This window comes from Diadema antillarum, unplaced genomic scaffold (assembly GCF_040938485.1).
Source record: "Diadema antillarum isolate AM-2024a unplaced genomic scaffold, OU_Dant_1.0 scf00000232, whole genome shotgun sequence".
NCBI lineage: Eukaryota > Metazoa > Echinodermata > Echinoidea > Diadematoida > Diadematidae > Diadema > Diadema antillarum.
In genome coordinates this window covers 127620-154883 of record NW_027271121.1, presented here as the reverse complement: position 1 = coordinate 154883, position 27264 = coordinate 127620, and the positions used below count along the sequence as shown (strand labels likewise).

Genomic DNA, 27264 nt, shown 5'->3' with positions numbered 1-27264 from the left:
ACAAACACTCTCTAAAGCAAGTTTAAGAAAGTTAATAAAGAGTTCAAATGTTCTTTTTCACAGTAGATACGCCATTTTGAAACTGACACAAAAATAAACCCCTGTTTTCATACAAAAACAGTAGGACTGTGGTCTTCCATGACTTTTTGTCATTGCCGTAGTTAGTGGGGTCAGGGACTGGAGATTTGGCTAACAGTCTTAAATCATTTCATATCAGCATAAATGTTAATTATGATTGTGATGATGAGCTTACCAGAATGTATGGAAAGAAGCTAAGCCCAACAAAGGTTCAGGGTGTGCCAGCACGTAGAGGTAAAATAAACTACAGGATTAAGAAGATGAAAATTTTTTCTGGAAATTTCCCTTTGTTTCTTTCCTCATGTAGATGGCCCGGCTATTCTACCACAAGCCCCAGTTTGCCATCCTTGATGAGTGCACCAGTGCGGTGTCTGTGGATGTGGAGGGGTACATCTACACCCACGCCAGGGAGGTGGGCATCACCCTCTTCACCGTCTCACACAGGAAGTCACTCTGGAAGTACCACGAGGTAGGAGGAACTCTCTGCCCTATCAGTCAATCCTTTCCTCTATCCTGTCTTCCATCTATCCTTCAGTCGCCAGCCTGCCCAACAACAGCGGGAGCACTGTTGTACTATGGAGAGTGCTCTGCAGATTTGTTAGACCAATTCGGTTTGGGTACTGTTTTTATGGTAATTTCTAAGTGGGGGCTTCAAGTATGCCTAGAAAAAGATAACTGACACAGCAGTGCACCTGGCTCATTGCATAACCGATAAAAAGTGCTTCTGTTCTTTTTTGGAAGCCCCCCCCCCCCAGTTATGGCCGCCATAAATTACAGTGCTTTGAAGTCGGATTCATCTGTAACAAAGAATTCTGAGATTTTATTCCTTCTCACTGCATACAACCTTGAAAAGGTTTTACTGTAAACATCAATATTTTTGCACAATTTATTTTTCACACTGCACAGCTCAAAAACTTATTTACAGGTTCTTGAATTCCCAATGTAAAATTTTCAACCCATTCAAAACGTGCAGATAAAATTGTGAAGATATTTTCGCATGTTTTAGAATTCGCACTAGCCAAAAGTATTCTTCTGCATTTACAGAATACCAAATGAGAACAATAATATGATTTTTTTACCCAGGGTAACCTTTTTAGTGTATAAACTGCCCTCCAGGAGGGCCGTGCTATTATTATTACCCCAGCATTATCAGGTGCCCATTTATACACCTGGGTCAGAAGGAACATCAGGGATTTTTTTATTTCTGCAGCCACCTAGACGTCGGCTGTGGTAACTGTCTTGTACAAGCACTGCGCATGTGTTGACTGGTGAGCGTCAGATTTTCAAACGACTGCGTTTAATCGGCGGCTCAAATGCTGCTCACTGTCAGCTCGCCGAGCTTTGTTTTGACAAACAGATTACACAAAAGACATCTGAGTGAAATCGAAATGGCTTTCAGCACAGTCAGTGGTGTGTTTCAGCTGAACATCGACTTCCCTCTCACTCGATGTGTTGAATGCTTTCCGCAAAATCAAAAGTCAAAAACTCCATATGTGGGAAAAAGCCTTGACACCATCAGTTCTACACCGTCAGCAATTGTGAACTGCTGTGTTAATCATCTCTCCTTATGTTGGGAATCATATGTTGTGACCCGTTTTCTCCACCTCCATATTTCTCTACTTTCCAGTACTATCTGATGTTTGACGGGCGGGGCTCATACGAGTTCAAGAAGATCGACCAAGACACCATCGAGTTCGGGTCATGATTGAAAGTATCATATATGCATGTGTTAACACTGTGGAGAGTAAGATGAATTAGCCTCACAAATGTTTTGGTATTGATGTACGAGTGTAGAATTAAGACCAAAAAAAAAATGAAACTATCAAATTGACTGAAATTTCATGGTCTTGTCATAAAGTTAAATAATGTTTCGCTTTGTACAAGTAGAAGAGGAGTAAGTTATGGTATGGGCTATGAAATTATTTGTGATTTGAAATAAATCTTTCAGTCAGATCCATGTTATGGTTGTGTGTCTTAAATCACACCAAATTCTGTTGAGTGATTTGTAATGATAATGATAATGATAAAAAGTCTTTTCCAATAAACTGGAAATTAGTATTTCCAATAAACTGTAAAGGGAAATCATTAAAGATTTTTTTTCTCTCTTTTGCAGGAACTTTGATTCAGTATTGATGCGTGCGGTGCTCTTACAACAATGTCAAAATCATAATTTGATCGCCCAAGCATTATGAATACCTATGTCTCTATAGGTGCCTATCTGTTTTTAGCACACTTCATACTTGTTGTGGATCTTCATGGACAACAAAGCTACATTTGGGTTAGTCTCAGACCCTGAATACTGCTATTGAGTCCAAAAATTTGATGCTTTCTATTGGCATGTAGAGTAGATCTTTTTAGAGTACAGTGTACAGAAGCACTAGGGGATGTTCCTTCTGTCAAAGCTTTGTGCCTGCTTCTCTTCTGCCGCCGGTCTGCTGGCCTCCAGAGTTGGATGGACACATGGTTGGTCGTCACTCTCGTTACTTTAAGAAGTGCAATTTAGTGTGATTGTCATTACGAGTACTACATGAAGTTGTCATGGAGGAGAACCTTGTTTTGTGTGGGTTTAGGGAAATGTCAAATATATCTCAACGATGATATCTTGTTTTCTGAGAAACCACAGGATTCACTTGGCTGTTGATATATTTTATGAATGATATTTCTCAGTGTGTTCTTTGCGTGTTTGCTCTTCCTTTTCATTAACTTGTGTGCCAAATGTACAAGGGATAAGGCTGTGTGTACTGAATCACATTGGATGCATTCTGTGAATGTTGAACAGAGAGTATCAGACTTTTAAACTTAAGGAAAGATTTGTCTACACTCCAGGTTTGTTTTGTTTTTTATTTAGTAATTGATGCCTTTTTGGTGAAGTTGATGTGTTCTTGATTCCCTTGCCAAAACAGCGTTGAATGAATTCCATGTTCAGAACAATAACCATTACATACCTGCTTACATGCATACATACATGCATACAAATGTACATTACATACATGCACACATACATACATACATACATACATACATACATACATACATACATACATACATACATACATTCATTCTCACATACGTACATACATACATGCAACATACATACACACAAACACAAACACATAATGCACAATGTACATCCATACATAAAAACATTTTGTCTGTCCAACCCATCATGCTGAGAGCGCTGTAATACATTGATGAATAACGATGAAATTTTACAGGAAGAATACTGGTATAGCTACTATATTTACACATTGGAAACAGCAGCATGCACTATATAATAGGACAAACAGCCATAGATAATATGGATGACATTCATCAATTCATGTGTGGGCAAAGAGCTTGTTTGCACCGGAATGCATCACAAGGCATTGACAAAGACTATAAGTTCAAATTTAAAAGGATGCTAGATACCAAGAACATACAATGTAAATCTCTTGATTTCATCTGTGATATTTGTCTTTGTTGGTATAGTTAAAGGACAAGTCCACCTTCATATACATGTGGATTGAGTGAATTCAACAATTTTAGTAGAACACATCAGTGAGAGTTTTAGGAAAATCCGACAATCCGTTCCAAAGCTATGAATTTTTAAAGGTTTTTTTTTGCACAATCACTGCTGGATGAGAAGACTACTACAGTGTATGATGTCACATGCGTACTACGATATAAGGAAAATAAAAAGAGAATTTCACAAAACTTCACTTTTTGAATAAAGTGCACATTTCTTCGACTTGTTATTGACGTATGTCAAGGGTAATATTATTCCCCTTGCCTTCTGAAAAAGAGAAGTCAAGTGGTCTTTTGTTATGCGAGAAAAGTGAAAATATGTTGAATTTTCTTTATACTTTCTTTTTATCGTTTTACACATGTGACATCACAAGCTATAGTAGTCTTCTCATCCAGCCGTGACTGAGCAGAAACTTCAAAAGTTCACAACTTTTGAACGGATTGTCCGATTTTCCTCAAACTCTCACTGATGTGTTCTACTAATATTGCTGCATTCACTCGACCCACATGTATATGAAGGTGAACTTGTCCTTTTAGTTCTCCTTTTTTATTTTATTATTTTTATTTTTTCAATGCAGCTGCCATGATGTTTCCATTCTATGTGTGAAAGAATTAGGACTGTACACACTTGAGTGTTGGAATAGTATTCCCAACTGTCAACATTTTCCCAACTGTCAACATTGTTGAGAAAATCAAAGTTAGTGAGTGCTATTCAAAAGAAGTTGAGTCTATCTTAAATTGCAAGACCTTAATATATTGTAGTCATTTTGTTAATAAAGCTTATGAATTATTTCCTAATGCAGGACTCATTGTATTTGATTGTAAATTGTATTCTCTAACAATGTAAGAAATCGTACACCCTTCCCATTTTCCTCACACCCCTTGATTTGAATCGGTCCTCAATTTTAATGGCAATGTATTCGACACTGAAAGTCAACTGGCAGATCAGAAGTTCATTTTGCATAATGCATCACAATAATGTTGTTTTGACAAGAGCAGATTTGCTGGAAATCATATTCATATTTTGGTTGAAAGCTTTCTCTGCTTTCTTCACACCCTTTATTCATATTGGCCCTTATGAATCCCTGTTTTGACAGGTAAATGCTTTATTGACGCCATGACGTGAGTGTAGTGATATGTTTGCTAAATTTGCTCTCGTAATTTAGTCTCATTAAGTTAATTTTTGTGTGAAAACATCCTTAATGTTTATTTGAAGTGATGCCGAGAGACGCAAAGCCAATCATGTTAAGTGTGGTCAAATGGCATTGATACCATGTTATTTAAGTTTGAATGTAGAATTTTTGGTAAAGTAAAATGATGTCATATTAATGCAATTGATAGTTTGATTGAATGATGTCAGTCATGACTTCAAGGGACTCATTTTGCAACTGATATTTGTCTTATATATTTGACATATCAGTCACATACGTAACCGTTCTGTAATTCTGGAATGATATGGGATGTTTGAAAATTTGAATCTTCCATTCTTTGTGTGACGTTCCTTTTAAGAGTGTAATATAGCAGGTTATTAAAATCAAAATGTACATTTGATTGGAATTATGAGTCAGTTGTATATATGGAATTTATTATGCAAATATCTTCATAATTCAAGCAAAGTCCTGTGCATGAAAAGTGCATTTTTATGAAGAGATTGTTATCTGTAGAATAAGATATCACATAAAGAATTTTTGATAATTCAAACACTCTTTTCAGATGTATTAATCTTTTTATTTAGATTGACCTGGGTAATATGGCATTAATGCTTGAATTTTTCACAGTGACATGTTGAAAATTATATTCTTTCTGCAACACAAATAACAAGATAATCTATGGTCATATTTCATTGGTTTCTCTCATGATTTCACAGATTACCCTAATTCTAGACACCAATTTTGTTTTGTTTTTTCCTGTGAGAATGGTCTCTATTTGCAGTGGCACATTTATTGATATTAATGTGTATAACAATATAATTTCTATTTGTAACTCCCCATTTTTTTTTCTTCAAATCAGAGGGTAAGAGGTTGTAGGATTCATGACCACATTTTTCCCTCACACACCCATCACACTTAACCCACTGAGAACAAGCTGATTATGCTATAACAAGCATATCGCATAGACACCTGCCGAAGTATACTCGGGACTAGTCTTCAACGGGTTAAGAGGTTTTCCACCAACCCTAAGTTTTACTTCACTGATTTACGTTTACTGATACTGAATATTCACTGCCAGTGTCTAGTGTGAAATGTCTTACAGCAAATCCAATGGCCACCACTTAGTTAAAGTGAGAGTTGTATCATAATTTGATTTTCTTTGTCAGTTTTTCTTTGTCTTTGTCCGGAATATCAGACCATGAGAAGTAAATGTGACAATATTATTTCATTTGTTTGAAGTCAATATTACTCTCAAAGTTCCAGCCGCAGACTTGAAGAATTTCTGAACTTTTGACCTCGAACTAAGCACCAAATGTCACCACCAGCATTTGGTAGCAAAAAAAAAAAAATCACAACCAATCAGCAGATCTCTATTCAAAGAAGCTCATGCATAATGCATTTTGCACTGAGGGCTGATGGGCGAATCCAGCAATTCCATTGGTCGAAAGTGTCCACCAGAATTTTTCAGCACTGGGTTATTTTAGTAGGAGTGATAATCATGTTGGGCTTTCTACTGGCTTGTGAACAATAATCACGGACAAGTATTCCTTGTTCATGATTGTCGGCGCTTATAGCACAAGGGTCTCTGAATAAGACCTGTACATTGTACAAAGGTACGTCTTCTTCTACTGCAGGATTTGATGCGTGATTAGTTTGCTATAGCTCTTTAGTTTGGCGGATCAAGAAGGAGACAAAACAATGGACCAGATTCCTGTACAGAACATGTGCTGTGTTGATGAGACATTGTAAGATATGATGATATATATTTATCAAGCACGTGACAAGACATATTAAAATTTTTAATACCATGAATGAAAACCCAAATGATGTGCAGAGTGTTTCATTGTATCTACTTAGTATGTGATGTTGGTCTGTGTTCAGTTTATCATTATGAAATATCATCACCTTTCTGATGTGAGGAAAAGTGTATTTCAGGTATTTTGTTGTTTTGGACAATCATAAAAAAAAATATGTATATTATTCAATGGGGATAGGGGAAAAAGATTTGTTATATGAAGTACATTGTATGTGTACTTAATGAAATTGGGCCTTTATCTCAAGTCCTCATTGTACACGTGTATGTGTGGTATTCCTCATATTTCCACTGCTCTGATATTACATTGTGTGCTGTCATTGCTTTTATTCTAAAGAACTTTGATCTTAGGAATATTTTTTTTCCTTTCTGAAATGTCTACATGTTTCAATTTTTTGTTGATAACTCTCTCCTGACGTTTTATATCATTTTCAGTAGCGCTCTTTGCCCCCCCCCCCCATTCCATTATTGAAAACATACCCACATGATATTACAGGAGCACACAGACACACAACTCACACACAGACATACATGAACACAGACACATACACACACAGAGTCACAGACACAGACACACACATGCGCACATGCTTACATACACACAGACATACATTGTACCCCACAAGTCGATTTCTGTACCACATAGGTTTGATGGAATAAAGCCATCCACTAGGCTGTATTGTCCTACATTAAATGGGTCTACATAAATTCTCCTCGGTGAGTGGTCATTATGCAAACACACAAGTAATGCACAAACGATTAAAACTGTTATATTTCCTGCGGTGATGTCACATCAGCTAATATATCAGAATTTGACTGGTTGTCAATGGGACTAAAATGAAACGATGTGTATTTGTGAAGACCATAGCAAGAATAACAAATACAATGTATCGCCTTGTCTGTTGATGTAATATAATGCTACACAGACCTTTCAGACGCGTATTTTCCCCTCGAGACAATATTTTCCTTCAGCAATGTGTGCTCAAAGAAAATATCATCTCTTGGGGGAAAATATAACTCCCGCAGGGGACGTCGAGTGTTATATTACACCTCCTAACAGGCAATATCTGTATAATTTCCCCTCGAAGCCTGTGTGATGACACACATACACACCAAAACACTCAAACAGTGGAACACACACAATCGCTCACTCTCTCATCACTCTCATCTTTGATATGGAAAAAAAAAAAGGACAGAAAGATGAAAGCCAAGGGAACATATGCATTGCCACATTTATCATTTATTCTCACATTTAGAATAAATCTTTGAAACATATTCTTCTCGATCAACGCCCACACTGGTGATTTATTTCAAGAAAAGAAAAAAATCTAAATCGGACCAATAAAATAAAATGGAAGACACTGTAATACTTCTTGACATTAAGCCTTTTGAACAATACAATCAGCAAGAAATGCCTTTTTTTTTTTACCGTCTTCTCTCATATGCGAAAAAAGACAAATAACGCTCCACAGATTTGTAATATTTTACTTTTTTTTTTACAACCCTATTCTATGTCACACTAGGAATACACAAAAGTTTCATGTTTGCAATAAATAGGTGACACTCAGTAACACATCAATCAATATCATACGAGCAAATTGTTAAACCCTGCTTTTTTTTTCGATGTAAAAAGGTCTGCACGAGTTGTTCAGCTCAAGAAGCTGTTTTCTTCTCTTTTTTTTTTTTGTATGTGCTTGAATTTTTCTATTAAAACTGAGACATTTGCACATTTTGTTTGTAGTCTTGTCTTAGTGCTGCGCCAAACACTCTACTTATTTTTCATTGCACCATTCATTTGTTTGGCATACAATGTTCTGTTCTATTCTCCTCTTCCTCTCTCTCTCTCTCTCTCTCTCTCTCTCTTTCCCTCTTTCTCTCTCCCTCTCTCTATGCAAAAGAAAATAAAACAATATACAAATAGAGTATAGCAAGGATATGATTAAAAATGTCATTGCATGAATATTACTGGCGGTTGTAATTGGTCCCACACATTCAATCAGATGTAAGCATTTCCCTCAACTCAAGTTACAGTGCCATTGCAGTAGTGCTAGTTATGTAAAGGGATTTCTCTAGTAATTCCCATGCACGATTCCAAGCTATTTACCCACTGCCTCAAAATATTCCTGGAAGTGTCTGTGACACTTCTTAATCATCCTTTAAAGTCAAAATCTACTTGAGAAATGAGACATATATGGCATACTGGTGTACCTCAGGACTACACATACAGGTGATAGCTTGATCGCGTCAACTTTCTGTTAAAGTGAAAATTTTTGTGTGAGTAATTTTTCACGCTCGGTTGGGTGAGATGAAATTTGCATGTTTTAATTCCAAGGACTCGAACATTACATCTAGTATTACACACGAGCAAAAAAATGTGTGTGTTTCTAATTTAGTGCTCGTTTCAATGTCACAGGAAAAGTATGAAAATTTACTCCACACCAAAAAAATTTCCACTTTCACAGTAATGTCAAGGTTAAGCAGTTCTCTGCCGGAGGCTTTGGACAGTGTGTACAATGCTATGGAGTTTTTCTATGCCAATCAGCAGTCACAGCGCACAAAGGGTTTAATGACTTTAAATATCCCATGTGACTTCTTGTCACTAGCAGTCCTGACTGAATGCTTTACCTTGTGCAGTACACAGTCGCAAGATTTTGCTTGCAGAAATGTTACCGGGAGAGGGAAAACACTTTTAAAATTCAGACTGCACCTATAAATTCAAACCCAACATGGTAATGAGGTATTCAATCATGACAAATATATTGCTCACTTTTGTTTGAGCTTATGATTAACAAAATGTTCTATTTTAATTTCTAACCTAACCCCCCCCCCCCCCCCCCAAATCAGGGCAAGCATACACTAGAACATGTTATAAAATCTTTCAACAAAAATCGTGTTTGCAGCTGCAAAAAAAGATATGTATGAATGGAGTCTATCGCTGTGATATAAGCTACACATAAATACCACCTTCTCCCAAAGATTCTGTGGTTGCATAATCTGCAAATTTTGACAGCAAAGACAAAATACAAACACAAACATTTTCCTCTCACTCAAGAGAGATCACCTTCTCGACAAATCTGAATCACCACTCAAAAACAGAAGCATAATAATAATAATTTATCGCCCAGATGTCTGATAGTATTCACAACTTTACACACATTTTGTTCACGCAAAATTTGCGACCAAACCTTGGCTGAAATTGTTCCTGAAATCTTTGACAACAATATTATTGTCACGCTAGATAGAGCTGTACCCACAAGAATCATAGTGACACTGGAAATTCCTTTTTAAAAGAAATTCATATACAAACAAGAGCAACAACAAAAAAAAAAATACGTAGCTTTCTACCTATATTTATTCTGACTCCCAAGTTGGTCTCGGCAATACATCTACTCTGGCAATGTGCAAGTTCCCTTTGTGAGTGAAGAAAATGCAAACACAGCCACCCACATAAATGTATTGAGATGGGATAGTGTTCGGCCGCACCTTTCAAAACCTTAGAAACCTGTCTCTGTGACACGCAGAACATACAAATAAAATCTAAGAGGACATACAGACAAACTGGGGACATCTCTGCTAGGATATTGTGAAAACGACACATACGGACACACACAAATGACCCCCACGTGGGGAACGGGTCCGTACAATTTAAATTTCGTATAATAAATTCTCTGCTCTCCTATTTACACGCGCAATGTTTGTTGAACAAGTTTGAAAGATGGCTCAATCTGTAACCGCTGACATTTATTCATCTATGAAATGTAACCCAAATTTGAAATCTCTTGGAGTTAAAGATGAAAAGTCAATTTGAGCAAGAAAGTTTGTCAGTGGTGTGACATTTAAGGGCTGGTATCATTGACATGAACATTAAATTTTCACTGGTCTCCCTGCATCAATTTAGTGATTGACACAGAGTTATGGGTCTTGCAGTTTTAAGATAAAATGTAACATTCTTCTATCAAACTGTTCAGTTTTGACAAAACTTGGGTTATCATGGACTAATGCAACATTTGGAACACATACAAAGCAGGTTGCCTTGAGGGAAAGAAACCAAAACAAAACCCAAAGAACAAAAAGAATTGCACTCTGTCAACAATCAAATCAATGCAGTACTCAGCCTAGTCTTAATCCAAACTGTTTGACAGATAATATAGCTTAAATCTATTTCTTTCAAATATGAAGTCAACAAGTCTTTAGTTTTCAGCATAACCTGACTTCTTTTTTTTGTTGTTGCATGTATTCCAAATCATCTCAGACCAAAATCTTTTATCATAAATCTATCACTGAAATCAGAAATGATAAAAGCAGTACCTACTCCTAAGTTTGGGGAGTAGAGATACACAAATCTCACTCTTTGACTTCTTCATCCTTGCTACAACAGGTATAATCACGCTCCATTAAAATACTGACTACATTTTCTTCACATACCCACGATGCAAACATGTACATTGTATTGGCAAGTTCTTTGGTGCATTGATACGATAACAAACATTAGCGAGCATCACATGAACTCATCACAAATAAAGGGATCGAGCCAACAAATGAAACAAATACATACAGGGGATTGAAGAGAATAATGATTACAGTATTCCTCTCACACATGTTCTCACTAAAAGCTATGGTGGTAACATTACACTCAACTTGCCTTACAAGAGATATTGACATTTTTTTTTTACACATTTTTCTTTTTGAGCCCTGACAGCGCAGCAGTGAGGTGACATGGGGATAAATACTGCCTGATTTTTAGTCTCCTTCCATCACGGCACCAGGTCTGTTTCATCAGCTTCAGTGAATACAAATACAACAAATAAAATCCCCCTTGAGAGTAGGCTGAGGAAACACAAAAACCAAAATGGAGAGACCTTGTCTGTCATCGGGGGGCTTAGTGCATTTTTAAGACACAATGTTATCACTTCGATAGGACCTAAAATCCCCCTACAGCAATGTGGGATACAATTCACACTTCAGTTGTTCGCCTACACGTTGCAATGTCTTTTGGTATGCAATAGATATATATATAAAAAAAAGAGAGCAAAACCAAACACAAGACTTTGTTCAAAGGGTAAGGATTTGCAATACCAAAACATTGACCTGTTTCTCCGCCCCCTCCCCAATCTCTCATATCACCACTGTTTTATGGATCTTTAAGTCTGCCAGAGGTCACTCTTTATCCCATTTCCTTGGGGTTCCATTCCTCCTGTTGTCCAAAGCCAGAGTATACTTCAGACCGGTGCTCAATGGGTTAAGCAGAGGATCATCCGTTATATCTTGGGGAAGTTCTCAAATATTTGCTTTGATTCCAGTGGTGTGACACCAGGAAAGAAAGGCCAGATAAAGTCTACACATCAGACTCAAATCTAAACTGGTGTGTTCCAGTTTAAACCAAACATTTACTGACTATAACATATCACCCATCCCTAGAGAAAGAAAGATACGGGTAAACAACTTAAATGCAATTCTGTTCTGGAAGGTTCCTAACTTGATATTTTAAGTTGCAAAGTTCACATTTCACACCAAAGTAAACTTAACATTTTTTTTTGCAATTTCCTTTTTTCCTTTCCCTGTTTCCTAATAGATGTAGGGCTTTTTGAAGAAGTGTTCATCATGGATATTAATAATGTATTAAGTGAAACTGAACATGTAAACTGATAACTTTGGTGTGACAAAGACAAGTAGACATCGTCTGATAAATCAGTAAACTCTCTATTGGGATAAAAGTTTTGGTCGAGAGAAAAAAACCAACTATGACAAATCAAATATGGCTGAATGCTGCTAGCAAGAGTATGCAGGATATATATCACCTTCATGTTTAGAAGCTTTTCTCTTTCTACTATGAGCTCCAGGTAACCATAATGGGGGGAGGGGGGGTTGACAAGAACTTGTGTGATTTATCACAAGCAGGGAGATATACCTGGGAAAGGTGAAACGGGGCGGGGCAAAAAGGATATATGGACGCCAGTTCTGAAACCATGTCAGAAAAAATTCACACAGTTTTACAGCATCACTCACTAACAAATGAATACACAAGAAGTAGCACGATAGTTCAAAGAATCTGGAAAATCACACATCGAAGTCTGAGTAACATGAATTCCCCTTCAGCGGGGGGACACAACACGAGATATTGAATGGGGGCACATGGCTAACACAACACTATCATTTATGGAGAAGCCTTAAATGCCCATAAAACTGAACTATTAAAGTATAACTGACAATAGCATGCACACACAAACACACTCTTCAAAATATTCCCCAACACCATAATAATCCCAGAGAATGTATTCTATACACAGCACGGGAGGGAACTGTTACATGTTACATGCCAGACGTGATCCCTATTGCGAACATAAATGAGATATATATCCATATTTAAGGGGAAGTGGAGAGGGTGACCCATCAACATTACATAAAGCCTCAGAGCTCTGTAACAATATAAAGAGACAAGGAAAGAGGTTGAGAAAGTAAATGACAGAAATAGAAAGCAGGAGAAAAGGAGATACATTATATGTGAGCGTCCTGCTGCACCGCCACACACGGCTAGTGTCACCGGTTCGAGTTCCCCGCCCCGCCACACATCCCCGTCTTGCAGGGCTCCATGCCGACGGCCACTCCTGCCCCGCTCCGGCCCGTGCACATGTTGGTCACCACCGTCCACGTGTTGGTGCCCGGGTCGTAGCACTCCACCGACGACAGAAAGTCTTGTCCGTCATAGCCACCTGAGGAAGACAGGATCAACAAAGAATTGTGCATACAGTCAGTGACAAATATATCTACAAAATTGCTCTATTATCATTTTTTTTCTTTAGCTGAAGAACTCTCGTCAAGGTACAGCATGAATATGATACACCTGGATAGAAGAAAAACATGCATCTCTGGAAAAGGTGTTCCACTTTTCTTCAAGGCAGAGCTACAGATTGCATCTACTCTCAATACATTGCTAAATCTCACTTATGCTACAATTTGCTCAGTGTCGTAGACAAGCCTAATCGGGGAAGAGATTTTTAAAAGAAGAGCCGGGTTTGTCCTTCAACAACTGACCATCCCCCCTTCCCTCCATCGCCCTCTTGCAAGAAAGAAACCACTTACCAAGGGCATAAACTTTGCCGCCGACCACATCAACACTGAGGGCGCTCCGCCGCGAGTTCATGGACGACATGAACTCCCAGCGATCGTTCTCGACGTCGTAGCGTTCCATGCTGCTCAGCTGACTCATACCGTCGTAGCCGCCCACGGCGTAGATGTAGCCATCCAGACTGGTTACTCCTGTGAACACACACAGGGGAAAAATCAAGATACTTGATTTCATAGGCTAGGGATCACTCTGTGCTTTTATAAGACATCTCTGAAAAAAAAAAAAATCCTTTCACTGTTTGAAAGAACTCTGATACAACTCTCCACCCAACAATCTAGAGCTTTAAAGCAACCTTGGCCACAAATGGTTAGCATTATCCCTCTTTCACATATTAAGAGATTTCTGTAGCACAGTTCTGGCCACAGATTGCTATGGAAGAATACAGGCATGCAATATATGACTATGACTGATTGGCACATCACGCTATGAATCTAATCATTTTGAAATGCCTTTGATGTCTAATTTTGATTATCATAAAAATTGACAGCTTCAATTTCAATTTCCCTGAAACCTAATATAGGTACAAAAAAATAGAAAATTCTTCTAAACGAACAAAAATTAGAAGAAGGAGGCTCACCTGCCCCGCTGCGTCTGGTCTGCATGGGGGTCACCATTGTCCACTCATCGTTCTCCGGGTGGTAGCACTCTACTGTGTTGAGTCGGTTGACCCCATCGAAGCCACCCACAGCGTAGAGTAGCCGGTTGACCACCGCGCACCCGACTCCGATACGTTTTGTGCTCATTGGGGCAATGACCGTCCACTTGTCGTCATCGGGACTGTATCTGTTTTTTTTTGGGGGGGGGGGGGAGGGAATAGGGAAAAGGAAGAAAAAAGAAGAAAGGGTATGGCATTATTTTAATGTCTTTGGGCTGAGTGATCACTAAATTGGCAACCTGGCATAGCAGGAAATTCAATAGGGGAGAATATATGTGATAGGGTGGACATTTCATTGCCGGCAATATATTAAGGCTCATTGCTACACTGTTCCTTTCCCACTTTAAGTAACCTTGTTTGCAAGCAAATTGGCAACATTATTTCTGGTACAACTATGAATGGTAAGACAAAGCTTCATAAGCTGTGCCTTCTCATCCATGCAGGGAATGCTTTTTTTTTCATGAATTCTTTCATGATTAAACAACAAAAAATACCTGCAGAGATAATTTGTGTGAATCAATGTTCCACATGATACGATTACATTCCTCAAATGCTTGTCTTATGCCAAATGCTTTGTTCCTTTGTCAAATGCAATGGAATTATTCACTTCAAACGAATGCACAAAGATGCCTAGAAGTCTCTTCCTTCATTCAATGGAATGTGATAAATAATCAATTCATGCGCTCTTCACATAAATATGTTGGCCAAATCACAAATTAGCGAAGCAGACAATTCCACCGGAGAAGTCGCTGATCGGGCCCTAGTGCTCAAAATTTGCCAAGAGCACCGAAAGTTGAGCATGTACACATTATTGCTCGTGTCAGTCAACTGTGCACTAACCTCCACCCCTGTAGCATTTGTCTCTCTGTTGGAATCTATATCTCATTCTCCCAGAGTTGGAAAGGAAGGGGTGGGGGGGGGGGGGGTTGAGATTTGTCAGGATGACACTTTGGAACAAGTCCAAGGCAAAACAGTGACGGTTTACAGAAATGAGCCTATGACGAATCACAGACAGATGACAATGAGCCTGCCGAGAGAATGGGACGCCCGGGTCACATGACCGGGTTGAGAAGTCGCTCATTTTCTTCCGACACCGGGAAATCAGCCATGTTCGTACGGACGTGATCAGTGGCAATCAATTAGGGCCAGTTGCTGCTGCTAAAATTCTCGTCAATCATGTCTCGTTTCTTGCAGCCGGCGTTTGCACTGTGTGCAAACTTGTAAGCACTGCTTAAAGACAGTATCTGTGACATGCCTGCCCTACGCATATCACAACAAAGCGAAAGAGAACAAAGAGAAACAACCACAGTGCCAAACTTTACCCCCCCCACCCCCCCCCCCCCACACACACACACACACTCTATAACATACTCACACTTGTTGCCTACCAAGTGTTCACAGTGGAGGCAGCCTACACCTGACTGCTACTGGCGAAAACTTGCTTTGGTTTTCTTCTTTTTTTTTTTCGTCCTAGCGTGAACAGATCAGAACAGTGGCACATCTGCCTCAAAGTCTGGCCTCTGGCTGCCCCATAAAAGGCAGAATATTCCTGGTATTTCAGAGAAGTCATTGTTTTCTGCTTGATATGGATTAACAACAGGACACCTGTTGAGTGGAGTGGAGTTGAGTTGCACTTTCATTGGGACCAAATATGGAAAAACACTTGAAACAGAACAAAAAGGAAAATTCAGTACAGTGGTATCAACCAAATATATGTATACCAATTTCAAACAGAAAATTGTTTGATAGACCAAGGCCTATCTATTGTGCCTCCCCCATAAAGACATACTCTTTTAATTATATTGTCTGCTGTACAATGATATTACAAGGCGCCAAATTCACTCCCACACGTCTGGTCTACAAGCATGACTGCATGATTATACATACATGTCGCATTTTTGTAGTTAAACAGCACAGTACAGCAAGCATAACAGGAAAGCTCCCTCCCCTCCCCCCAACCCCTACAAAAAAAAAAAAAAAAAAATCAACCAGAACTCTATGTATTGCACATAATCACGCTTCCATAAAGATGTACACTTGTATGTGCAAGTCACATTGGGGCATACTATTAAAGAACTCATTTTGCCTCTGACGAAGATTCTGCTAGGATCGAAAGCTCAGGCCCCTTTTGACTCCATTTTACTCCATTGGCTCGCCTTTATTGGATAAGCAGTTTTCAGCAGTTTTTTTTTGCCACAAAGAACTCTTTACTTACACTCCGTAAATCTGCAGCCTGGTATATGAAAACGGCATTCATTCGTGATATGCTGTACAATTGATGTTGTCTCGTTTTTTCCCCATCCCTTCACCCCCATCCCTTCACTCCCATCCCTTCACCCCCATCCCTTCACCCCCATCCCTTCACCCCCATCCCTTCACCCCCATCCCCAACCCCAACCCTGGTTCTTTCTCCTGCACAACATTCCAAGGGAAAGAGCTAACTAACACTCTTGATGCAATAATACCACACGACTGCACTGGCTCAATTCTCATATCGACTTCCTCCGACAAGGAGCCGAGGGTGATATTACCGCTTCTTGAAACGACATTATGACCAACTATCTCGTGAACTCGTCCCACTTCGCACCAACATCTGCGAAAAATTACTTCTTTTTCTTTCAAACTCTTACTCGCAGAAAACATCAAACTTTCTTAACATCGAGACCACCTCCTTTTTTCCTCCTCCTCCTCCCCCTTCTCCTCTTCTTTCCCCCTTTATCCGATCTTCACCTTCTTCCCTCGATCACGTCTTAGAGTAAGAGAGCCCCAGGGAGTGAGAGAGACTGTGTGGAAAAGCCCAGAATAAGCTCACCCGCCACGGAGCAGGACATGCAATTTGTCAACGCGTAAAGCGCAATTTGCTGATTGTAGGCAGCCCCAATGATTCAATTACCTGTACACAATGACAATGCAATTGTGTCGAGTAATGAGCGACTGTCGCATTAGTCTACCCTAGCAGACCCCTTTTCCGTCACCAGACTACTCTGCCTGCGACAAGTTTACAACAGCAAGTGCGATTTGAAACGGAAGTCAGCAGTTAGGACCTATAACCCAGTTGCAAAATAATGATTTGAAACGCCAAAACACAGGCCGGATCATTGAAAATAAAAGTTATCTGCATGTTTTGGTTTGATCAAAATGTATTCAACTTTTGTTGTTGTTGTTGTTGTTGCTCAGTAATAGTACCATGAACTTCAACCTACCAGAATAGAAGCACATTATTTATTGGCTATCACACTTGTGTCACTATAAAGGGGAAATATTGGGCAACATACTACCATACAACCAGTAGCTGTACATTTGTCAACAAGAAAATGACTACACTTCTGGTGCTTTTCAAAACTTTGACGGGGTAAAAGTTGGAATTGCTATTGGAAAGATTGGAAGAGACAGGACTAACTTCACGCGGTGTGTAAACAATTATTTTGTGAATCACCGACTATCTGACAACCCACTACAAAAATAAGGAGAGAGAATTAATGTATTCACAATTGCTTGCCCAATTTGTAATATCTGCCACATCATTCTTACACGATATCCCATCTCATGCCCACCCGGATTGCATTACCGCATTTTGCGGAAATGAAGACATGCTGGTACTGTTGGCATGTGGAACGATTCTTGATTGAACTCCGGGGGTGTCACTAGGGGAGAATTTGGCTGGTAAAAAAAACCCTGAGCACCATTCTGACAGCCAAACTGTAATATCTTGACATATTCATAAACTGAGTTAATTACACTACTGTGACAGAACAGTGGTCCTTTCTAAATACTGTTTGTTTGTTAGTAGTGGCTGCAGTCAGTTGGTTAAGCCATGCTAAAAGGCATTACTTGTTGAATTTCAGAGCTTTAGGATAACTTTTTTTTTTCATTATTGCACTAAATGCTATTTGACTGCTTTACAGTCCATTATAATGCATTGACATGGAATCAGGTTTTTTTCTTTAATGTGTGTGTGTGTGTGGGGGGGGGGGGCACTCTTTTTTTCCCAGGAAAACTGTTGTTCTCAGCAGTCAATTGCACAAATTCCCCTCAACTCATGCCCTCTGGATTACGAGAATTGGTGGAAATTGCATCAAACAGCAAGAGCTTTCAACATGGGGGGTACGCTTACAAACTGCCAGTTCAGATGTTAGTATATGAATCCAGCAAGCATCATTTGGCTTGATTTCTTGATTTGGAAAAAAACAAAAACAATTCTGGTCTAAAACGGGATGGTATATATTGTTTTGTTTTGCTTCGTGTCTCTTTTTTTTGCACTGTCTCCACGTGGAAAACGTAACTGCACACAAAGCACTGACTTATGATTGTCTCAGATTTTTCAACACATATTTATATAAGAGAGTTCGCCCACATACGGGGGAAAGTGTATCAACTACCTATGGATTGCCTGAATGTTCCACAATTTACCCAAATTATCCCAATACACTCCATACAACAGTTGGCCTTGGGTTCCTTTTGATTTCGCTTCTTTTAAAGCCACACTACAACGAAGACATAATCCAAAAAATGACACAAACTCATTCCACTTTAAAGGTATAAATCAAACGTAGAGAGCATCACTACACTGCATTGCATAAGTTTAATCAATGTGAGGTTTGTATCACTGTGGGCGGTGGACAAAAGCACGGTGCTGGCATCAGAAGACGAGGAGGATCGTACAATGTATCACTCTGAGAGAAGTGGATTGGGCTCAATTCGCATACTAGCTTGTTAAATCAGGCATCATTGTGCGTCAAGGACGCATGGCCCAGCGCATCGCATGACCTTGGGTTCTTTATCGTGTTGATACAAGTGATCATGCTGCCTACGACAAACATATTATGATAACCAAATGGTTCACCTCGGCCTCCAAGCCAGCTATTATACTGCGTGCGCTCGCGATGAGTGATGCTTTACGCAAGAGCGATTCCTTTCACTCGCATCCCACGAACTGAGAAATGCTCTAATCCCCTTTGTTGAATGTATGGTACACAAAAACCAAACGTATGCACACATTTTGATTTTGATGCATGTGCTGGTAGGGGGTGGGGTGGTGCAGTGCATTAGTATGTGGGTGGGCATGCACGTATGACCAACCATCTCATTAGCCTAATGAAGCATAGCTGATGTAGCACTTCGCCACTCCTATCAAGCAGCTTACTCCACAATTTATCCTTCAGCATTACATGAAACTCCCTTCATACTTGAAGGGAAAGAGTTTTTAAGTCCTCTTAATGTTTGTTCACTGTATATTCAATCACAACACTTTTACAAGTATCTTGTTTGTGATTTCCACATCTCAAGTGGCAATCATGCAAGATATATTGCACAACACAGACACTGCAGCGCAGCTCAGATTCAATCTAGGCAGAATATAGTTCATGTAGATATATGGTATTTGTTATTTCTCACAAAAAAGGAAAGAAAAAAATAGATGCAAACTTCAAACTGAACACTGACTATCAATCTGAAAAGGATGACACCCGATCACAAGGACTGCTAGTTCATACATTTTTGTGGCAGCATTTATGATGATTATTCAGCTTTATTTCCATAAGTTCCCAATTACCGTTCCTAGTGCGAAGGCAAGATGACTCGGAGGGTAGCAGGGGAGTATTTAATTCAAGTAGGAACAATGTCATCCTCCCTCTCCCATGTTACTCACTCCCCGATGAGCAAGTACAATTCATAAATCTACAAATATGCAACTTATATGAGCTCTCCACGGATGCCACACATTCTTTTCTGATGGCGTGGAAAAGTTGTATCACACCCAGGGTCTGACCCGGCGAGACTATCACCAAACCACCGGTGGATTTGAAATGCCAGTCACCCAGACAGGTGAGCCGCTCTTTCGTGCCGACTCACACCCGAAAGGTTGGCAGCTTGCCGCGCGCGCCAAAGCCTCGTTCGGAGCACTTCCAAAACAAATGATGTCCTTATTCGTGCACGGGGGGCAACAACAACGCATTGGGTCCGCCATCACTAACACAAACAGTTATTTTTGGCAGAGATCGGTGACATTCTGTAAATGTACAACATAGGGCGGAATGAGAAACCCATGTGTATAATCAGGACACTTGCCACTTAACCCTTGTATTTTTTAAAAATCTTACTGACCATAACACATGCCAATCTCAATTACTGCTTCAGCCAAGCACGATGCATCAGCAAAAAAAGAAACCAGGACTTTATGAAACATGAGATGATTCCGAGCAGGAAATAATGTCATCTAATTCACTGGAAATCGACGGCAGACTCATCTCTCTACGGCTCACATGCTGACAGCATGAAGGTTTGGTTACCTGGAACAACTAAACATGCCATCTGGGAGCCTACATCTCTAAAAAATGACAATAGCAGAACACAAAAATGCACTAAATACAATGTGGGATAGAAAGATATCAGCACACCCACTGTTCATAGAGATGTTTTCAATGACTCTAGTCGTGTTCTGGGATTAAATACAGGATGGGGGTTGCACCAGCCGCAACTATGAAAATACCCTCGATCTCGTCTCTCACGAGTCCTTACAATTCCTACCTGTTTGCTCTGACAAGAGACAGCCGCAGGTATAGCATTGCAAGGTTGCAGACTATCAAGTTGGACATACTGCATCTCAGGTTTCGCATGAAGAAACCTTGCCACCAGCAAACAGACTCACACACGGGACTATGGGCAGGGTGAACGAGGGTGTGGTAACATGCCTACATAACATCAAAAACTGGGTTGTGAATTCCAACATGTGATATAGCCATATGTTTCATAAAATGTTTTTAACCTCGTTAAATCTTTTAGATGTAGTTAACACTACTAGCTAAAGATAAAATATTGAAGAATCCCCCCTTTTTTTATACCTGTGTTGTAACTCACAAATATCACAGTATAGGCTGTGTAGTTTACTAGCACTAGTCTCATTTGAAATACCCTCTTATTTCATGGAAACTTGTTTAGCTCAGCTACGTTTGATTGTCTATCGATCTTCCATTTCTTTACGGGTTTCCACGGAAGAGAGAGAAAAAAAAAACAGAGGGGAGATCCTTAACTGTTCTATTTTGAGTTAACTAGATTTCCAGGATTTGAGAAGATTCCAATCACACTCATGAAATATATGGCAACATTGTATTCTGTTAACATTCACAAGCCACTTCTTTCTGTTGAAACGTCAACATGTTAACACACCCACCCTGCTCACAGTCTAATACTTGTATGTGGGTTTGTCAGCCAGTGACACGATTTCTTCAACTCGAGCACTCAACGCACTACAAACTACAGCCTCTACCCACACATGTTTCTGATTTTGCTTTGTAAATGGACCAAACTAGTGACTTTATCAATCCTTTTTTGCTGTTGTTGTTCTCTTTCTTTCTTTCCGAGTGGGCCAACGGGGAGGGGACGGAGGAATGACGAGTCAGAAATCCAAACCTAGAGAGACAATTTTTGAATGACTGGCCGGTGCCTGTCATTCAGTGCTTGCCCCGACGCTACGAAAAAAGGGGACAAAAATTGCTGATCATGCTGAGAACTGAAAAAAAAATTCTAAGTGAGAAAATGAGAACCCGACAGCGAGGGGGGGGGGGGGGGGGAGTAAAGAGACTCTCTAGCCGCTCTGTTGGCAATGAAGTGACCACTACCTCAACGCTCGTGATTTCGCATTTTCTTCCCCCTCTCCAGCCGGCTGCGGCGCGATATGGGGCGGCACGTCCGCGGCGCGGCCTAATCTCCTATGACTTTGGCGAATTCTTTGAGCCGTGTCGGCCACTGACAGACAGGTCTCGCAGAGGTGTGCGGAGTCGATGAATTCCAAGAGCAAGACTCTGAGAGACAGAACGAGAGCGAGAGTGAGGTGGAAAGAGAGAAAGGAGGAACAAAAGAAACGAAGACGAAGATCGGGGGGGGGGGGGGGAAGTGAAGATTGAGTCTCGCTCTGGAGAGGGAGGACATTTTTTTACAGGAAGCGGAGATACTTGAGAGAGTAAGGGAAGTCAACCACACCTCATATCTCAGAGATATGTGCCATTCATCATGCTAGAATGTTGACAGACGTCTACATTCACCTTCTGCATTCAATTACCCCGTCCCGATAGCCGGCCGAATCACAATGTATCATGTCTGATGCACAAAGAGATTATTTGTCAACATTTTACATGTAATTATCAAAACACTGAGAACATTCTTGAGAGTGAAGGAGGAAATTTTAGTCATTATGACAACATTCCTTCCTCGTAATGTCGAAACATTCTGGAAGGCCTACATATGTGGGTTTTGCAATGTCGACTACCTCCCTCCATTGGATAATTACCTTTCTGCACTGTTATGCTGATTGCATTGATGCGAGCCTCCAACAGCATACAAGTGTCCATCTAGTACAGCTACCGCAACTCTGTTGCGTGGATAGTTCATGGGGGACAGTGTTTTCCACTGGTTGTTCAGAGGGTTGTACGCGTCCAAGCGATTGGAGTCCGTATTTGCCTCCGCTGTATTGTTCCTACCCCCGACAACGTAAAAGATGCCGTGGATCGTCGCAGCGCTGAGGCCGCTCCTGGGTTCCGGGAGCTCCGCCAGCCTCAACCACCGGTCCTCCTCAGGGTTGTAGCACTCGACGGTGGTCAGCGACTGTCGGAGGTAGCCGCCCGCCGTGTAGATCACGCAGGCCGAGATGGGGTTGCGCCTGGGCATCTTGAAGGATTTGTGCAGCTGCAATTCTTGGAAGATTTTGGACAGGTAGTCTTTGCATTTGGGTTCGTCCCTGAGGATGTCGCAACGATCCAACTGCTGCTTGAGGAATGCGGGCGAGAGATGCTCCACCCTGATGGCGCCGCAGTTGAAGAGTTTCTCCAGGCACGGCCGGCGCTCGTCTTCATTGTGCCGCACCCAGCGCATGCAGGCATCATAGACCTCTGATTCACACCAAACATTGAGCTTGTCATGCTTTATAACGGCCAGGAGCTGGATGAGACTGAGGTTCATGAACTCCTCCGAATGCGACACTTCACAGAAGTGCCGAAACACAAATTTACTGGCCTGCTCCTTGAGGCTGCGCAAGCTGTGTTCCTGCGCGTACATAGAGATACCTATACAGTTTGACGGGTCCAACTGGTGTTCAAGGAACTTACAACAGGCATCCACGATGTCTGTGATCTGGAACATAATCGCCTTGGGCAAGAGCTCCAACACACTACACTCCGTGATAGTAATCTCCGATGTGTACATGAAGTCCATGATACGCGAGAAGACGCACGGGTGTACATCCTTGATCTCGATGGCTTGCTTGGAGCACTCGTGGAAGCCACGGGTGAACATCGCTTTGAAGTACTGACTGCATGATGCCAACACGACTTTGTGCGCGTGGAACTTTACCGTTTCGACAATGAGCGTCACATCGCACAGGTCGCGGTTCTCGCGTAGCTCGTCGAGAACCTTGAAAGCGTTCGATGGGTGCTTGGTACTGGTGAACGTGATGCTGCCATCGCAGCTGATCTTGTGACGGATTCCCTTCTGTGTCCATTCGGCGGGCATATTAGAGGGTGGTTCGACCGATGGTTTCGGGGGTACTTTCGGTGAGTCCATGTTGTCGCTATTGGGAAGGGCTCCCTCTTTGCCATTATGCGGAGAATTCAGTTGTTGAGCAATGTTGACGTCCAGCTTGGATCATGATCTGCAGAACGACACGATGACAGAGCTTCTGACACCCTCTCTGGGTGGTTCAAGCTCAGCGCGGCTCCACTTGAATGTCACTGCAAGAAAGCAAACAAAATAATATAATTTTCAAGAGCTGCTTTCCATAGACAGAAGACTTGTTCTGACATCATATAGCATTTAATCATCAGCTACTCTGAAGTACATTTTAAACTATATAGTGTTATACAAGCACAAATTAGTTGAAAAGGCAGACCAAATACTGGCTGAACGATGTACAAGAGCTGATGAAAATTTGCATACACTCATGCCCCTTTGAAATAACAACATGTTATCGCTGCTCAGTTCTACACTTCAGTTGGTGGCCGTAATGTACCCACTTAAGTTTCCATGTCACAAAAAAGATACACCTCTGATTAACTATCTCGAAAAACATCTCACGCTCCCCATCAGCAACATAAGAAAAAAACATCTCCATAGTAACCATGCTATCCTCTTCCTCCTCCTCCTCCTCCTCCTCCTCCTCCTCCTCCTCCTCCTCCTCATTCTCCCTCTCCTCTTTCTGGTGGTCAGCCATATGCTTGGTCAGTGTCTCTATCTATAGCCTAAATTTCTGACCCCTTCCTACCATTTTACATGGAGTCACCTTTTATGACAAAGATGTAGACAGCCTTCTTTTTCACTGCCCTACACTCTTTGTATCACCTACAAAATGCCACTTATCACTTATTTGATTCTTTTTTGTGGTATTGTACGCCAGACAAAAAAAAAAGCAGGTGCTGTAGACTTGTCACCCAGAAATCAACCAAAAGATGATTTAAAGACGACATCGGAGGTGTCTGGAAATTGCAAGACTATACTATACTGCTGGGCAAGTCGATATCCACACTGCACACTCTGAACTGGGCATGCAGCAGGGTGAAATTCAGCCAGGTTCACAGAATGTCACTTGCTTCCGCAGGCTGAATATTTGATTCTCACTGAGCATGCACACAATACACAGTATCTTCCCATTCCGCTCCAGACACTCGCTATGCCTTTTACTTCACACAGTCTTGTGTGCATCTTATGTGTGCTGGAGTATGCATCGGACTGAATTCTTCTGGTCTGGCCAGCAAATAATGCTTTTGTGGCTTCAAGAGCTACAACGAATTTGTATCATGCATGATTGTACTGTAACAGAGCACATATCTAATCACTTCTGGAAACTGAGAATTCAAGTATTTTATCCTCGTGATTACAGAAAATTCACTTCCCTCTGATATTACTGTACAAGGCAAAACTGTGCACACATAAACTTCACATTGTATCCAGGTAGGCCCTACTGGTATTCACTTTAAAAAAAAAAAAGATTCTCATAATCACATGTGGTGGAACATGAACAGAGAATGAAACAACCTACAATATGATCTGCACAGAGTACACACATGTGGGTAATTAGGGATATTTTTGGCTGCTCATGCATGTTAATGTTGACCCCCAAAAAGCTGATGTACAAACTGCCATGAATGCACTACAAACATTGAGCAACACACACACCGTGTCTATTTGCACGGCTCAACATTCCACGGCGACGAATCAGCCAATACCACAAATGTGGCCTGCGTGCTGCGTGCCGTGTGCTCCCTTTCACTTTCACGATGTGCTCCCAAGACCGTAAGACGTCTGGCGGTATATACCCACGTAAAGCACGTCTCCCGAGTGACTACACTGCACACACAATATCTGAGTAAAGTCGTGCAGTGTACTGCTACGCTTTATACAAGCATTGTATAATCTCCATGAATATAGTGTACAGTGAGTACATGGGTTAGGATTCAGTCCACGCAGCATATTATTATGGGGACAGCTGTGAATTCAAAGATAGGGTGATGTGAACAAAGTGCATGGTGCAAGGTCTAAAGAGATTAGCACAGCCATCTTTTTTTCTACTCCAAAGAAATTAATCTGGATCCCCCCTTACCTGTTCAACATCATAATCAATGTTAGACCACTTTGTTAATCATTCTAAGAATACACAAGTTAGAACTTAGAAGGCTATTCACAAGTTTTTTCTTCACAATATGACAGGCACATTACAACGAATACAAAGAAGAATAGAGAATGCCGAGTAATAGTTCCAAGTTACAGCTGAGTCGTAAAGTTGCATTCATGAGTCTTCCATGATCCAAAACAACTATAGATGTAATTTCACTTTGATCTGTCTCGGGGCTACAGCTAGCGTGGATGTAATAACAAGCCAAGAAGACACACAATACTTGCTGGGAGATTTTCATGTCATCCCATAAAATGAGATACATAAAAGATAATACTTGACAATAAATGTTTTTACTGTTTTCAGAGCTTGAGGCAAATAATACTGTGGCAAGAACCTGAACTCTTCAACGTGTCAACAAAAAGGTCAAAGTTGATCATAAACTTACTTTTGAAGGCATAAAAGTGGAATTCCAGCCTTATTCATATTAACACAAACATATTTTGACACACTTCATCTACACCAAGGATAAACTTTAGATCAGCTTAGGTTGCCAGACTTAGTTCATTCTTTTCCCTCTTTTAACCAAACCCCCGCGCAAGCCAAACATGACAGCGTTGTTCTGTCCACGCAGAGCAAATAACTGGGCACCATCTCCCCTTTCTGCAAGGCCGCCGCAGCTGACACTTTTTTGACAGAATCTGCATGGCGTGAGAGTGACTTCGCACTTTACCAGAGTTTGAACAATACCCAAGAAGGCAAGGTGCACGGCATCGGACAATACAACGCTCGACCAAAGTCTGTGTTTACCCAGCCATCCTCTTCCAACTCATTCCCCTCCCCCCCCCAAAAAAAAAAGTAGTTCAACTCCGATAAACCCATCCTTAAGTTACAGCACTACTTCCCCACATGTGTCATGCACAGCTATTTGGCCTTTACTCCACATTAAGCCCGCCTCTCCCAGAAGAAGGACGGAAGACGCCGCTTGCCATTTCAAACCTCACAACCCTCTTTGCATTCAATGCAAACAATCGTGGATTCACCATTCTCTGATTTTCATGCCGAATGCTTAGATTACAATGGCCCTCTCGAATCAAAGGATGAGCCAGCCGAACAAAAACTCAAAATGGCACAAAAGTTATTGTCCTTGACAGTTTCAAACCATAATTGTATTATAATCTCAATCAGATTTTGCGATCCCGGAAGTGTATCGACTGCAAAACTGTGATTACTACGATGACAATTACTTCAAATATATGAATGAATGGCTCGATGAAGAAAAGAGTTATTGGTCAAGAAACAAAACAAAAAGACCCCCCTCAAAAAAAAAACACAAAACAA

At 40.7% G+C, this 27264-nt stretch overlaps 2 protein-coding genes across 2 annotated transcripts in view; one reads left to right on the top strand and one right to left on the bottom strand.

The window, feature by feature from the left end:
- Positions 1–3174, top strand: part of LOC139724835 (ATP-binding cassette sub-family D member 3-like) — a 32142-nt gene extending 28968 nt beyond the window's left edge. The window contains exons 21-22 of the mRNA XM_071635960.1: positions 386–547; positions 1706–3174. Of these exons, the coding sequence (XP_071492061.1) occupies positions 386–547; positions 1706–1783 (240 nt within the window). The 3' untranslated portion in view covers positions 1784–3174. The remainder of the gene's footprint in view (positions 1–385; positions 548–1705) is intronic.
- Positions 3175–12416: 9242 nt separating this feature from the next.
- LOC139724834 (kelch-like ECH-associated protein 1) overlaps positions 12417–27264 on the bottom strand; it is a 54151-nt gene continuing 39303 nt past the window's right edge. The window contains exons 2-5 of the mRNA XM_071635959.1: positions 22612–24046; positions 14250–14455; positions 13627–13803; positions 12417–13256 (exon numbers count right to left, since the gene is read on the bottom strand). Coding sequence (XP_071492060.1) covers positions 13084–13256; positions 13627–13803; positions 14250–14455; positions 22612–23879 — 1824 coding nt within the window. The 5' untranslated portion in view covers positions 23880–24046 and the 3' untranslated portion in view covers positions 12417–13083. The remainder of the gene's footprint in view (positions 13257–13626; positions 13804–14249; positions 14456–22611; positions 24047–27264) is intronic.